The sequence below is a fragment of the Cornus florida genome, unplaced genomic scaffold (genome assembly GCF_030987335.1).
Source record: "Cornus florida cultivar Cherokee Brave unplaced genomic scaffold, ASM3098733v1 CherokeeBrave_3.0.0_Hap2_Chr10, whole genome shotgun sequence".
Taxonomy (NCBI): Eukaryota; Viridiplantae; Streptophyta; class Magnoliopsida; order Cornales; family Cornaceae; genus Cornus; species Cornus florida.
The window spans coordinates 114,085,667-114,101,210 of record NW_026775580.1 but is presented as its reverse complement, the minus strand read 5'-3'; the positions used below and the strand labels follow the sequence as shown (position 1 = coordinate 114,101,210).

At 36.0% G+C, this 15,544-nt stretch overlaps 1 protein-coding gene across 1 annotated transcript in view; it reads right to left on the bottom strand.

The window, feature by feature from the left end:
• Positions 1–14,787, bottom strand: part of LOC132277333 (uncharacterized) — a 32,376-nt gene extending 17,589 nt beyond the window's left edge. The window contains exons 1-3 of the mRNA XM_059779172.1: positions 14,576–14,787; positions 4,603–5,478; positions 4,110–4,521 (exon numbers count right to left, since the gene is read on the bottom strand). Coding sequence (XP_059635155.1) covers positions 4,110–4,521; positions 4,603–5,395 — 1,205 coding nt within the window. The 5' untranslated portion in view covers positions 5,396–5,478; positions 14,576–14,787. The remainder of the gene's footprint in view (positions 1–4,109; positions 4,522–4,602; positions 5,479–14,575) is intronic.
• Positions 14,788–15,544: the final 757 nt, after the last annotated feature.

Genomic DNA, 15,544 nt, shown 5'->3' with positions numbered 1-15,544 from the left:
TGTGTACAAGAATTATCCTCTTTGTATTAAAATGGAAAGGTACACCTTGCCTCTCATTCTCCTCTCTCTTCCCTTACATATCCATTTCTTCCTTACCCTACTGCCTTTTGGAGGCTACGTATTGGGCCTATCTATGGTATATTATGTAGTCTAGTGTATATTATGTATTCTAAGCAAGTTATATGATATGAATACATTAAATGAAACCCTACTTGGTTAGTAAGATGAGAATTTACATTTTTACTTATCAAAAAAAAAAAGATGAGAATTTACATTTTTACCCTTTCTTATCCTTCAAATACTGTGTTCAAAGTCCATGAGTCCGGAGCAAAATCTAATTGTAACTAAGCTAACTTTTGATGATAACTATAACAAAATCGGAATTACATAATCCAACTTTTGGTACGAATTTTGCCAACACTAAGTCTTAATAACCTAACAGTTTTGGATTCCAACAACATAGTGGTCCATGAGTAGGACTAGAAGCCTCTCTCAAATATCACCTAATCCAAGTTGGAAAAAGTAAGTAGGGTGGGTCAAATAAAACCCTATTGCTTATTTGGTATAAGGAAAGGGAAATTCAAATGACCAGTAGGCACAATAGATAGAAAGGGTAATCAGAATCCCTAGGAAAGTAAGGTGTCTCATTTCTTGTTTGGTTCAGCAGGAAGGAATATGTTGTTTACAGAGCAAAAAAAATGTATAAAAAAAGAGTCAAACCCTTCTTTCCTTTCCCTCCCCATTTTCCTTCTATCAAACAACGGAAAGCCTATCATTGTTTCCCTCCCCTTTTCCTTACTCCCATTCTTCTTTCCTACCAATAAGACGTGCATGTCCACTAATATTAATGTGTTGGAGAAGTTCCACTGGAACATGTGAGAACAGAGAAGTATGAGTCTTCAATATGCAACCTACAAATATTACTAAAATTAGAATCTCAACATTATAATTATGGGAAACAGCTTAAAACATAAAGTAAACTCAATAACAAGCTCAAATTACAAAACAAATAAAATTTCATGTGTAAAATGGAATATACAACAAAATGAAAACCATAATTTCAGTATAAAAAATAACAACATGTGTCTACTAAAAGAAATGTGAGGAAAATTGACTCAAAATAGTTTGCAAAGCATGCAATGAACCTACAAATAACATACAAAAGAATAAAGGCAAATCACATTGATTGGCATCAAAGAACTCTCCTGAAAATTAGACAGATGATACAGTACTTGTTGAATGATCCAAATAGAACCCACTTGATAAGCACTGAATATTTCATATTCAAGCCCTTAAACGTGCATATGTTAATGCCTTAGCGATGCCTTTATCTTGGTTCTTACATTTTGTTTTTGTTCATTTGCTAATTGTAGGTCTTTACCAGAAGATATGGACAATTTCATGGATTTGAAGCTTATGGCGATGTTCTCGATGCTTAAGAAGATACTACGAGCCTTTCGGGTCAATTTGGGACTCAACCAGGAAGATTTGACGAAATTCAGGCCCTAGAGCTCGAGCACAACTTCTTAGTGCTCGAGCACTGATCAAAGAAATTCAGGAAAAAAACTAAGTGTTGAAGGAAAAAATGCTTCGGAAATTGTAGATAAAAAGAATGGCCAAGTGTTGAAGCTTAGTGCTAGCGCACCAGAAGCCAGAGCTCAAGCACTGAGACCTAGTGCTCGAGCGCTAAAGGTCAAAACTCGAGCACTAACCTCCCAGAAGTTTCCAAAAGCTGCGGGAAAGTTGTAGAATCTCTCTTCTTTGTTCCTTTATGGGCCTAATAGTCCCCAAAAGTTGTGAAGCCCATCCAAGGGGGATTAGGACTTGCTCTCCACTATAAAAGAGATGAGAAGACACATTGAAGCTTCTTCTTCTTCTTCTCCCTCTTCTTCTACCTCTTAGCGGCTTTTAGGGTTTTAAAGATAAAAGATTCCAATTGGCGGTCCATGGAGAATATTTCTGCAACAACATTTCTGCAACAACGATGATATCTTCCTTCTCCATGAGTAGCTAAATCCCTTCTTAGGGAATCGATATAACCCTAGTCAGAGTAGCATGGTTTGATTGTTCTTAACTTTGGAGATTTTTCTATGTATATTGGTTGCATGATTGTGAGCAATTGAATTAGTTGTACTAAGCAATTGGGTTTTAATGAATAAAATCAGTTTTAATAAAATTAATCTTGTTTTAATTGAATTCAAACTTCTTTTATTGTAAGAGATTGGCGGCTAAGGGCTTCTCTTAATGGTAGAAGTGGTTATCATGCAATGGTGTTTAACAAATATATGAACAAATGTTTTAATAATTCATGCTTAAGGAAGACCAGTTGTACCCCATGGTAGATTAGAGTAGTTAGGTAGGCAATTCATGCCAACCGAAGATGAGTTATGGCTTAGTGTTTATTCATGTATACTTTCTTAATTGAATTGAAGTGCGCTTGTAGCCACATGATTCCCGAATATGCATAAGTGTGAATTCCCTATAGTCGAGACAATTGACCATGTTATGAGGCTAGTGGTGAAGTTAATCTCTAAGTTCTTCTCACTTTGATCTCATCCATTGTTAATTTAGTTTATTTTCAGTTTTATTGCAATTTTGAAATAGAAAACAACAAAATCATTGTTCTCTTGAATTGAATTATGATTAATTTTACACTTAACAATACCAACACGGTCCTTGAGGTTCGACACCCTCAATATAGCCATATCCTACGAGGATTCGTTCTATTGCGAGTGGTTTTATAATTGAAAACATAAACATCACCACCACAACTCCTACAATTTGCTACCTAATTTCCAACAACCGTTATTTTTACGCCTATAACTTGTATGAAAAACTTGACCAAAAGAGGGAAAAATAGCTATTGGCAAAAAGTAGGACATTTTGCCTACCCTCCCATGGGAATGGGGAGAGAGAGAGAGAAGCAAAAGTTACAAGATTCTGCCAACTTAAGTTGAGCTGATTTGGAATTAAGATGAACACTTGCACACCTTTATTCTTAAATGTATAGAATTTAAGGCCTTGAATGAAAGGAAAAGTGGAATTGTGCCATCCTCCTGCTCATTTGGTTGTTATGAGAGGTAAGGAATAGGACTTCTGATATTTATTTAATATTGAATTGTTTATAAAACCAAAACCAACAAATAATCATTGGGCATTTGGACAAGAAACCCTAAAGTAATGGTAGCCCCATAAGACCTTCTTTACATTTTAAAGAACTAATGGGCAAGTTGAACAAGTATCTACTTTGTTTAATAGCTAACAAATTAAATTTCCTTTTAAGATCTAGTACTATTTGAGCAATCAGGCACATAGAATGCTAGCCTTTGGCCTTTTATAGTCTGCACCATAAAATTAAAGGATGCCACATTTAAAAGGGAAAGAAAATTTTGAATTACACAAGAGAGGTAACGCACAGACTTTATAAACATAAGTTAATTTTGAATTATACAATAATTGTAGTGATTTTGTACACAAGAGAGGTAACACACAGACTTTCTAAACATAAGTTCTCTTCGAATAGACCATTTAAATAATGAAAGCCAACAGACCCTATCTGGCATCACTAGACTTTCGACACTTTCCTGACCAAAAGGGAAAGAAAATTGGTTCAATCGTAGCAATTTAGTATATATGAGAAGTACCGTATAGGACTTCTGAACATAAATTCTCACCAAACAAGACCATGATAGCTTCCGATCTGATTTTACAAAAGTGTGTTTATCAATCATATTACCAAATATACGTCAAAGGATATACCACTTCCCCCCAACCGCCAACTGAATTTTCCATTACACTTTTCTTTGTTTTACTTTTTCTTCTCAATTAGAGATCCCTTTTTTACAGCATCCTCAATTTAATAAAAAGTAATATCCAATCTAATAAGTATAATACTTATAACAATGAGAAATTTTGAATATGCATAACAATTATTATATTTGTTACAATTATCCCTTTCAGCACTTATTAATTTTTTTCGCTTGTCAAACAGAAATGTTACAATGATTCCATGTAAATCAATAATGATTCATATACAAGAAAAGAAATATGGTCAAGGTATAATAGTTTCAAAATCAAAACAAACTATTAAAAAAAGTAGCTGGAGAAACCTTTTAAAGAAGGCAACTGCAGACACAATGACTGACGAATTTAGCTGAAGAGACCCATCCCAAAGCTTTTCAGCCAATGTACAAGCTGCTTTCCCAGAATGTAAATTACTCTTTTCATCTAATTTGGGAGAGATATGACTCAGGTCATTTTTCTGACCATGCTCCACGACATTGGCAGGATTATGCCCATTTGGCGAAAAGTCCTCTTTCAATAAAGACTTAAAATTATCCACATCCAATACTTCTGTTTTATCCTCTGTTTTGATATTGCCACCCTCGTGACCTCCTTTATTTTCAGATGCGTCACTTAAATGATTACCTAAAGCAACATTGCCTAATTGTACTTCATTTTGCAGCAAACTATGATTTTCGTTTTGCTCAGTGCAAACCAAAGCTCCCAAAGAGACAGTTCCTACAATTAAGACATCATTAGTTTCTGCATCATAAGAACAGTGACCACTTTGATTGAATGCACAAGAAATTCTGTACTTACTGGATTCTTGAGCACACGTACTTCCATTCAAATCATCAGAAAACCTATTGGGTGCTAGAAAGTTCTGTTGCAAAATTTCCATAGGTCTCAAACATTCAGAAACATTATTGCACATTTCCAGTGGCACTTTATTTGTGACTACATGATTCTTGACCCCAAAGCTCATTGAATCTTGCGAACCAGGATCAATCTGAGCTTTTTCTGTATGTCCATTATTTGATTTTAAAAAGGGCGAATATTTATAAGCTTCATTCCAGTCCAACATATTTACTGCCTGGGGTTGTCGATTTGAAGCTGTGAAGGTCTCCCCCAACGACATGTTAACTGAGGGGAAGGATCCTTTATAATGTAAAAATGGAGGTGGCATGCTTAAAGAAGGGCTGCTTATTTTGTCAATCTCACTTCTATTTGTATTCCCATAACTAGTCTGCCATGTATCTGCAATATTATTTTGATATCGAAATTGATCTTTTTCATATTTACGCCTGAAAGTAAATGGTTCTACAGAATTTTCTTGGTTTAAACACGGTCCATGAGTATTCCTTTGGGCAGTTACCCTTGAAACAAAACTAGACTGTTGTACGTTTGACTCCCATGGTATGCAAGGAATGGCACCTGGCTGATCCATAACTGTAAATTTCCTTTTTTTTGATAAGCCACCAAGAAAATCTATATCATGATTCCCACCAGGGGGAGGTGGGAGGATCTTGTTCTCCATATGAGCCTCCTGAAACCTTTTAGGATAATTTGTCTGACCTGGTAAAAAGAAACTCTCTTTTCCCCCGTGCCACATATCTCCAAAATATGATAATCCTCCACCAAGCTTCAGCACGTGCAAGTAACCATGTTAATCCAGGTTACTAGCAGACAAAAGACCTGTAAACGGAACAAAAAGCCATTGCCAAGAAAACAAGAACTTAGAAGTACCCCAATTGTTAAAAACTATTTAAGTGCATCATGATGTAACTATTAGTAATATTTTGCTTAAGAATTGGAATTGGAACTTTATTTTTCATACATTATCTAATAACTATCATGTCAACAGTTATAAGCAGATAAGATAGTGATAAAATAATCAGCACACTTGCATTTGGGAAGTAATATCAAAATTTAGTCCAACACTTCAAAACGCACTAGTCTTTCTTTTAGTAAGAGAACTATGAATACAAAACAAAGGGAGAGGTGTTCTCGGATGATAAAAAAAAGTACAAGAAATAAGAAAAGGCAAACGAACTTTTTGATTTCACAACGCCAAATATTAGAAGTCTAGAACAGATTGGATATTGAATGTTGGCAGCAAATTTCAGGTGTTAACATAACCTTGCTACCCTTCACCGAGAGCAAATTAAATGTTTTGCGAAAAGGTAGAAGAATCCAGAATCCCTTGATAAAATTGAAACAAAAATTTCATGTTATTAACAACAAGTACAGACTCAAAAGCCTAAATGAAAATGACAAGGACCAGATGCAATAGGGTGATAATGTTCAAAACATCTGCTACTGCTATTAAAAAGTTTTTAACCAAAGTCAGATAGTTTTACCATTTTGGCAGCCTGTGTGAGGGATACCCTTTAAACCTTGGCGCAATTATAGTTTCTTGCTTAAATTTCAAAATTAAAACCATGCACATTTCTAGTCATCTGTTTTCAACAACATACTCACGAACCATATAAGCATTTAGCGACAAGAGGGATGGTTCAGTAATAATGTTACTGTCTCTGTATTTAGGAATTCAGTAAATGATCTGAACCTGGTTATAGTTACTTGTTTAGAATTCAAAAATAATATCTCGCTCATCTCTAATTATATGGTATTTTTAATACAATATCCACAACCTAGAATTTAAGAACTTTTTTAGGTAAGTAAATTTTAACCAAAAAGTTTGAAGAAAAAAAATGACCACACTAGGGAGACAGTGCTAGATGAACAATTCAGTAAAGAAGTTAACCACATTAGTGATTAGGAAAATCCTACGAAACGATTCCTAGTGAATAGCCAATACCTAGTCAAACTTGATGCTGCTAGAAGATTAATTTTACAAAGACAATACTTTTGCATCAATTTGCAAAAAATGCTCTGATGAAAATCACTGTTTTGCCCTGCGTGGTCCAACCTCGACCTCCCTTTTGGGGAGGTCAAGGGTTCAAGCTATAAGGGGAACAAAATATATGTTTGTTGCTTACTTACAGAGAAAGAGAAAATTATGGAAATCAATCGTGTGCATTGCATAAGCCATTTATTTGGCAAAATGACCATTATATTGTTTGGTATTTCATTCAGTTATTATTTTATATTTTTACTTTAAACATAGATAATGCAATTCTAGAAATTTCACAATGTTGCTAACAGCAATCTGAAATCAAGGGGGCTAAGCCAATATGCGTTGATCTGCCTGAGGAGATTTTGAGTGAAATAAACAATCAGAGTGATAGTAGCATGTGTCACAACTATAAGATAAATTGATTAAAAAAGGGAGTGCAGAGTACACTACTTTTCTGTAATCACACACACACTCACTCAAAGGTGAACTGCACCATTCATGATCAACGCTTGATTTGGATATAGATAGGCAAAAAATGGCCGAAGCTCTTGAAAGTTGAACTGATTCTTATCTAGTTATTTGCATTACCATTAGACAAAAAATAAGACAAGTCGACCCTTACATATGAGCTTAAAAGTCTCGGGGGAAGCAGGGGTGGAACCAGGATTCTACAATAGGGGGGGCGAAAGAAATTTTATCATACACGAGTTAGATGTAATACAAGAGTATTTAAAATACCATACATGAGTTAGATGTAAGACAAGACTATTTAAAAATCAAAAGCATTCCACTCTCTATAATTATGTACACGAAAATAAATCTAGGCAATTACAAAAAATAATAATAAATAAATAAATAAAATTAAAAATAGATCAATAGAATGCACGATAGTTTGCAACCACTGCACAATAATGATAATAATAATACTTAAGCCTATCCTAAAGTGGAAAAGCCCAACTTTCACCCTGTTAGAATGTTTTATATATATATATATATATATAGATGTTAGGTCATTATGTAATTACATATAGTTGGTAGGCCCTTGTGTTATTAGGTTAACCTTGTATCCTTTATATAAGCCTACATAGGCTTATTAGGTTTAGTGATCATATATGAAATACACAGAGATTTCTCTCTCTCTTTTATCAGTTTGAACATGGTATCAGAGCGGTACGAAACAATAGGAACCTAAGATTGTAGTTGTGATTGAATCTGGGTTGTTCTTCTACAAAATCCAAATCAAGATTGAAGTCGATTATGTTCTTCGCTGAAGGTTTAGCCGTCGTTTTGTTCAGAACCGGAGGTTTGAAGCTGTCGTTGTGTTCAGCGCTTCTTGTCCGTCGTTCTCAGATCTAAAGCCTTTTGTTTTGTTGGCCGAGGCTTCCTTGACTGTCGCAAGTTGCAGAGGTTCCGCTCGGTTGTTAGATCGCTACTTGTGTTAGGTTGCCGTCACCGCTGCAAGGGCTAGGGTTTGTACTAGCCTTGATTTTCCATTGCGAATCTCGGGTGCTGGAATTTCTTGTCGGTGGCAGAGTTCTGGTTCTCGCCGGCGCTGATTGTGAAAGAGAAGGGTGGTGTTTGGCTGCAGGAGTGAAGCTATTCTAACCCTGGTTTACTAAACCTGGGATAGTCCAGACCCGGCCCGTTTGACCAGTTCCGACCCATTTCCCAAGGTCGGGCCCGTTTCCTAGGTTCGGCCAAAATACATATTCTACATTTTTTTTTTCTTCTTCTCTGTTTTTGCTGGGTTCACCATGGCGTCCAGTTCAGATTTGCTTTCTTCCACATCCCATCTTCATTCTCCCATGACTTCAGTTAAACTCAATGGGAAGAATTACATACTGTGGGCTAAATTGGTTGTAATTTTTCTCAAAGGTAGAGGTCTTGGTACTCATCTGACTAAAGGTAAACTCAAGGCCACTGATGCTTCTTTTGATACATAGGAAAAGGAAGATGCTCAGATCATCTCTGTGATGTTAAATAGTATTGAACCCCAAATCAGTTCAACCTTACTTTATTTGGACACTGCCACGGAGATATGGGACAGATTGCAGCAATTGTATTCTGGGACAGGTAATATCACTCGTGTTTATGAGCTCTGTAAGCAGTACTTCAATCTTGAACAAGGTAATCACAGTATAGAAAAGTATTATTCCAAGGTTATGTGAGTCTGTGAGGAGCTGAATATGTATCAGCCCATTACCGCTGATGTTCGTAGTATGCGACAACAATGTGAGGACTTTAATGTTGTTCGTTTTCTTACTAGTTTGTCATCAGTCTACGAGTCTTTTCGTGCACAGATTATGGGCAATCCCACACTTCCATCTCTTGCTGAAGTGTTTTCTCGACTTCAGCGTGCTACACTTGCTAATGGTACTTCAACTTTGAATACTGGGCAGAGTGGTGAGCGTTCAGCATTGGTAGTTTCAAAGGGTGACCATAGTGCTTACCGTGGCGGTTGTGGGGGACGCTCCACACGTGGTGGTTGTGATTCACGGGGAAGACGTGGCCGTGGCAGGGAATCACGAAATGCACTCATTGTGGCCTTTCTAATCATACTGTGAATTTTTGTTGGGACCTTCATGGCAAACCATCTCGTTATGCAAATCAAGTTTCCTCCTCTCCGAATGATGTTGCTTCTGGATCTCACAATGTAGCTGAATTAGATACAGTCTCTGTTCCACGTGATGATTATACTCAATTTTTGTCTTATAAGCAAGCATCTAATTCATCTTCCACGACTACCTTTGCCCAGTCAGGTCTATTGTCTTCCACTAGCAGTCCTTGGATCATAGACACTGGAGCATCCGACCATATGACTGGATGTTCTTCTCTTTTATCTGATTTTAATTTTGTACCTTCCTCTCAAGTGTTCTGTTACATTTTATCCTACTTATTGTGTGTTTCAGGATCTCAAGGCGAAGAAGGTGATTGGTGCGGGACATGAAGTTGGTGGCTTATATTACTTTGATTTGGAACCTTATCCTGTGGCTCTTCAGTCTTCTCTATCTCCATTCCAGTGGCACTGTCGGCTTGGTCACCTGTCACTTCAAGTTTTGAAGCGTCAAGTTCCTAGTCTTAGTCATTTGAAATTCTTGTCATGTGAAGTTTGTCAACTTAGTAAACATCATCGCGTGTCTTTCAAGTCTAGGGTTAATAATCGTGTCTCTAGTCCTTTTCATTTGGTTCATTCAAATGTATGGGGTCCAATAAAACATTCTTCAATCAATAACTTTCATTATTTTGTGACATTTGTGGATGATTATTCTCGCCTGACTTGGTTGTTTCTAATGAAAGATCGTTCTAAGTTATTTTTAATTTTTCAAAAATTTCAAAAAGAAATCAAAACTCAGTTTGGATGCCCAATTCGTATTCTACGTTCTGATAATGCTAAGGAATATTCTTCAACCCCCTTTGATACATATCTTAGTGATAAAGGAATTATTCATCAAAATTCATGTGTTTATACTCCTCAACAAAATGGAGTCTCAGAACGTAAGAATCGACACCTTTTAGAGGTAACCCGTGCTCTTTTGTTTCATACGCGTCTGCCTAAACGGTTTTGGGGTGATGCTGCTCTTACTGCCTGTCATCTTATTAACCGTATGCCATCATCTGTATTAGATAGCAAATCTCCATATTCTATTTTATTTCCTGATTCTCCCTTGTTTTCTCTTACTCCTAGAGTTTTTGGCTGTGTATGTTATGTCCACAATCTTGGTCCTGGTTTTGATAAACTAGACCCTTGTGCCACAAAGTGTGTATTTCTTGGCTACTCTCATTCTCATAAAGATTATCGCTGCTATAGTCTTGTTTCTCAAAGGTATTTTATTAGCGCGGATGTAACCTTTTGTGAATCCATCCCATATTTTTCAGATCCTGATTCACTTCTTGATATCACTCTTGAATCGCCTCTTCCTGCGGTTTCTCTTCCCTCACTGTCTCTTCAACCTAGATCTCCTTCGCCTGCCCCGTTACAGGTATACACTCAAAGACCAAAGCCATCTGCTGTCGTGCCACCTCCATCGTCTTCATCGTCTTTGGATCCAACACAATCCACTGTGTCTGATTCCTTGCCTATTGCACTTCGTAAAGGTATTCGCTCGTGTGTCACTAATCATCCCATTGCTCATTATGTCTCTTATAATTCCTTATCGCCATCCTTCTCGTGTTTTTCCTCTCAGTTGTCTACTACATTTGTTCCTAAGACTGTACAGGATGCTTTGTCTGATTCGGGCTGAAGGAAGACAATGCAAGATGAAAAAGATGCTTTGCATCAGAATGGCACGTGGAATCTTGTTCCATTACCTCCATATGCCAAACCTGTTGGTTGTCGCTGGGTATATACTGTGAAGTATCTTCCAGATGGGTCCGTTGCGCGTTTAAAAGCACGTCTTGTTGCCAAAGGTTATACCCAGACTTATGGTATTGACTATGATGAGACGTTTGCCCCTGTTGCTAAGATTTCATCTATTCGTGTTTTGATTTCTCTTGCTGCTAATAGACATTGGCCTCTGTTTCAGTTAGACGTCAAAAATGCCTTTTTGCAGGGTGACTTAGCAGAAGAGGTTTATATGGAGCAACCACCTGGGTTTGTTGCTTAGGGGGAGTTTCTTCACACTGTTTGTCGCCTTAAAAAGGCACTGTATGGATTGAAACAATCTCTACAGGCTTGGTTTGGAAAATTCTCTGAGGTGGCATTAAAATTTGGTCTTAACAAATGTCAGACCGACCATTCGGTATTTCACTAGCGCACTAAAGCTGACTTCATATTTCTTGTGGTGTATGTTGATGATATTGGGATCACAGGTGATAATTCTGAAGGCATTGCTAAGTTGAAGTTGTTTCTGCAATATCGATTACACACTAAAGACTTGGGTAAACTTAGGTATTTCTTGGGTATTGAAGTTGCTAGATCTAAGAAGGGTATAAGTTTATCCCAACGAAAATATATGTTAGACTTATTAGAAGAAACAGGTATGTTGGGTGGTCATCCGGTTGATGCTCCTATGAATTCAAATATAAAACTTGTGTTTGATGAGGGTGATCTATTTAATGAGCCAGGCAGATTTCGTCGTCTTGTTGGGAAATTAATTTATCTCACTATCACTCGACCTGATATTTCATATGCAGTTAGTGTTGTAAGTCAGTTCATGGGAGCCCCTAAGATGTCACATTGGATTGTTCTTCTTCGGATTATTCGATATCTCAAGCAAGCTCCATGTTTTGGGTTACTATATAAATCAAATGGTCATCTTAGGGTGGAAGGTTTTACAGATGCCAACTGGGCGGGTTCTCCTTCAGACAGGAGATCTACTACAGGCTACTGCACATTTGTAGGAGGAAATCTTATTACATGGCGAAGTAAAAAGCAAACGGTGGTAGCTCGGTCTAGTGCTGAAGCTGAGTATAGGGCAATGGCTCATACCACTGGTGAGTTGACATGGATACAACATTTTCTAAAAGAACTTGGGTTGACAGTTGAAGCTCCTACTCCATTGTTACGTGATAATCAAGCAGCAGTTCACATTGCATCAAATCATGTGTTTCATGAGAGGACCAAACATATTGAAGTTGATTGTCACTTCATTCGAGAAAAAATATTACGTAGGAGCATCTCTACTCCATTCGTGAAGTCTGAAGATCAATTAGATGATATATTTACCAAGGCATTGGGTCATAACCGGTTAAGAACTATCTGTTCCAAGCTGAGATTATTTGATATATATTCTCCAGCTTGAGGGGGAGTGTTAGAATGTTTTATATATATATATATATATATAGATGTTGGGTCATTATGTAATTACATATAGTTGGTAGGCCCTTATGTTATTAGGTTAACCTTGTATCCTTTAAATAAGCCTACATAGGCTTATTAGGTTTGGTGATCATATATGAAATACACAGAGATCTCTCTCTCTCTTTTATCAGTTTGAACACTCCCTCAGGGTGAGAATCAAGGACATTTTTTGAATCCTATCGGACTGCACTTCTGTATCTCTTGCTTCTTTTGCTCAAAGCTTTAGTTACAATCCCCAAACAAACACTGTTCGCCACCTCTTTCGTTTTCATGCTGAAGATATGGCGATAATAAATCAATTAATTTAATATTATTTTATATGTATATGTACAAGGTATATATAATATATACATATATTGTATAAAATATAAATGTTTAGGGTAGGATTAAGATTAATATGTCAAAATGTATATGTATATTCAATATAGAAAAGAGTATTGAAAAACCAAAAAAGAAAAATAGGATTAGGGTTTTGAAGAATGAAAAATTAGTAAATTTTTTTAATAAAGAAAAATAGAAACAAATGAAAGAGGATTAGGGGGGAGAATGGACTTGCATATTTAATTTTTATCTTCTGCCCAGTCCATTTTTGTGATAATAAGTAGTTCGAACTCTCATTGCAAGAATTCATACAACCGATACTTGGTTGCGTTTATCATCTGGTGCTTTCCAAATCTATGCTTTGTTATGTAACTTTGGGTTATATTACATATATTATACATATATATATATATATATCATGTTATATTGTATTATACATATATATTAGAGGAGAATGCTATTGTATTGGGCTTAAAATAAAGTAACTAAATGTTTTATGTAATTTTGTTGGGCTAGTATTATATTACAAGAGGGCTGCAATTTTATTGCTATTGGATTGGGCTAACAGAAATTTAAGCTGATCGACAATACTACTACAAAAACTTTCATTTTTTATTTTTTATTTTTTTAATTTTATTTTTATTTTTATTTTTTTGGGGGTCCCTAGTAAGAAAGAGAATCAACCACACTAATTAAGACCCAAGGGCCTGGGATGCAATCCAAACAGGCAAGGAATGAGAAGCTTTAAATTGATAGAAACAACCACTTCTAAATTAAAAAGATTCATGGAAATGAAAGGCAGATCGAAATGGGGAAGTAATTCATTAGGAGAAGTGAATAAACAATGTATGGCACCCTATTAATGGAAATAGAAGGGAGATCTAAATGGGGGAAGTAATACACTAGGAGAAAGTGAATAAACAGATGACAGGATAGGTTCAGCACCCTTGCAAATTCCTTCTCGAACTCAAGCTCCATCTTTATTGAAGAGATATTTTAGTCATATTTTAGTGGCAAAAGGGGCATTTTTTGTATAACCTTTAAAATTATAAAAAAGAAAAAACAATAAAAGGGAGTATCACTCTCGATTATTTGAAAAAAAAAATTAAAAAAATACTTAGATAATATGCTTAATAGAACAAGTAGTCCTTTCTATCCTTTTAAAAGGACTCTTATACTCCTATTCCTCACACCCAAATAATCCACCATGTATCAGGGTTAGCAAGCAAAAAACCCTTCCAATCTAAACATCACCAACGAACCCAAAAGAGCAAGCAAAACGACCAATAGATTTCTTGCCACCAGACAATGCAACAACAAGCGAGTAGCCGATTCATCACTAATTATAAAATTAAGGTTCTTTCAAAGTTTTTTCATTGATTGTGATCTTCACATAACCGCCGTCCAACCAAATAACGCAACTTTAGAAGGACCTTTCGTGCACCATACTTCCTTCCAAGGAAACCCGAGACTGCCCTCTTCCCGAGGAATGAAAGGAGAAGTCGAAAGAGGGATTTTCCAATAAGTAAGTCCATTCATAATTTACATTATTTCTAAAGTAGAATTGAAAATTCCTAATTACAAATATTTCAATTTTCAAACCCTAAATCGAAACCCAAGCAAATGTTGCCCAAAAAAAATAAGAAGAAGAAGAAGAAAGAAAGAACTAATCGATCCAACACAAACTCTCTCGGTAATCAAAATTCAAAGAAAATCAAATATATACATAGATGAAAATATTATGTATGAATATATCTATATATACAGTCACGTGCACAAGTGATATAAACTTTAAAATCAGAATACCAAACCTCATTCGGTAGATACGAATTCGTAGGGTTTCGATTCACTTCTCTCGTTCCCACCTAATCACGATCTTTATAGATCTTCTTGACACACTCTCTCCCTCTCCCTCTCTCTCTTTCAATTCTCACTCTCACCACTTTTCTGATCGTAGGAACACTCGAGGGAAGATTGGCCGGAGTTTAAGTAGACTGATTTGGAATTATGGGTCACTCTGAACAAGGCCACGGTTAAAGGGTTCACAATAGTGCAATATGGGTCAATTGGAACAAACCCAATTTGAGGGTTCACGATATGGGCCCAAACAGGCCGACTTTTTAAGGGTCGCTAGTGCAGCCTTGTTTCTGAAAATCTGGCCACTCTCTACAAGCCCACGGCTTAGGGTTCGCAATATGGGTCAATTCGAACAAAACCCAATTTAAGGGTCCACGATAGGGTCTATCTGGGACAAAAATATATGAGTAATTAAAAATGTTTAGCTGCACTCTATCACCGTCATTTTGTCTACTGTAACACACATCTATATTAAATATATATATATATTGAATATTTAGAAATTAGTATTGTAATCTGGTTTCATATTCAATTCTATTTTTCACATTTTCTATATTTAGAGTAGAGGTGGCAATTTGTGTTTGTGGGTCGTGTTTGTGTCGTGTCAATATAAGGGTATTATACTAAATAGGTAAATCAAAACCCAACCCATTTAATAATCGTGTCAAAAATCTCAACACTAACCCAATCAGTTTATTAAATAGATAAACATATTAACCCGTTTAATGACGTATTTATCAAAACGAGACACTTAATATTTAATCAAATATTAAATAATAGAAAAAAAATTATCATAATTAACCCAAATATTCAAAATAAAAAGAAAAATCATAAGGTATAAACAATGTTTATATTGAAATGACTTAACTATTCATAATAATTGGATTTAAACAAGTAACATATTACATAGGTCATAATCACGA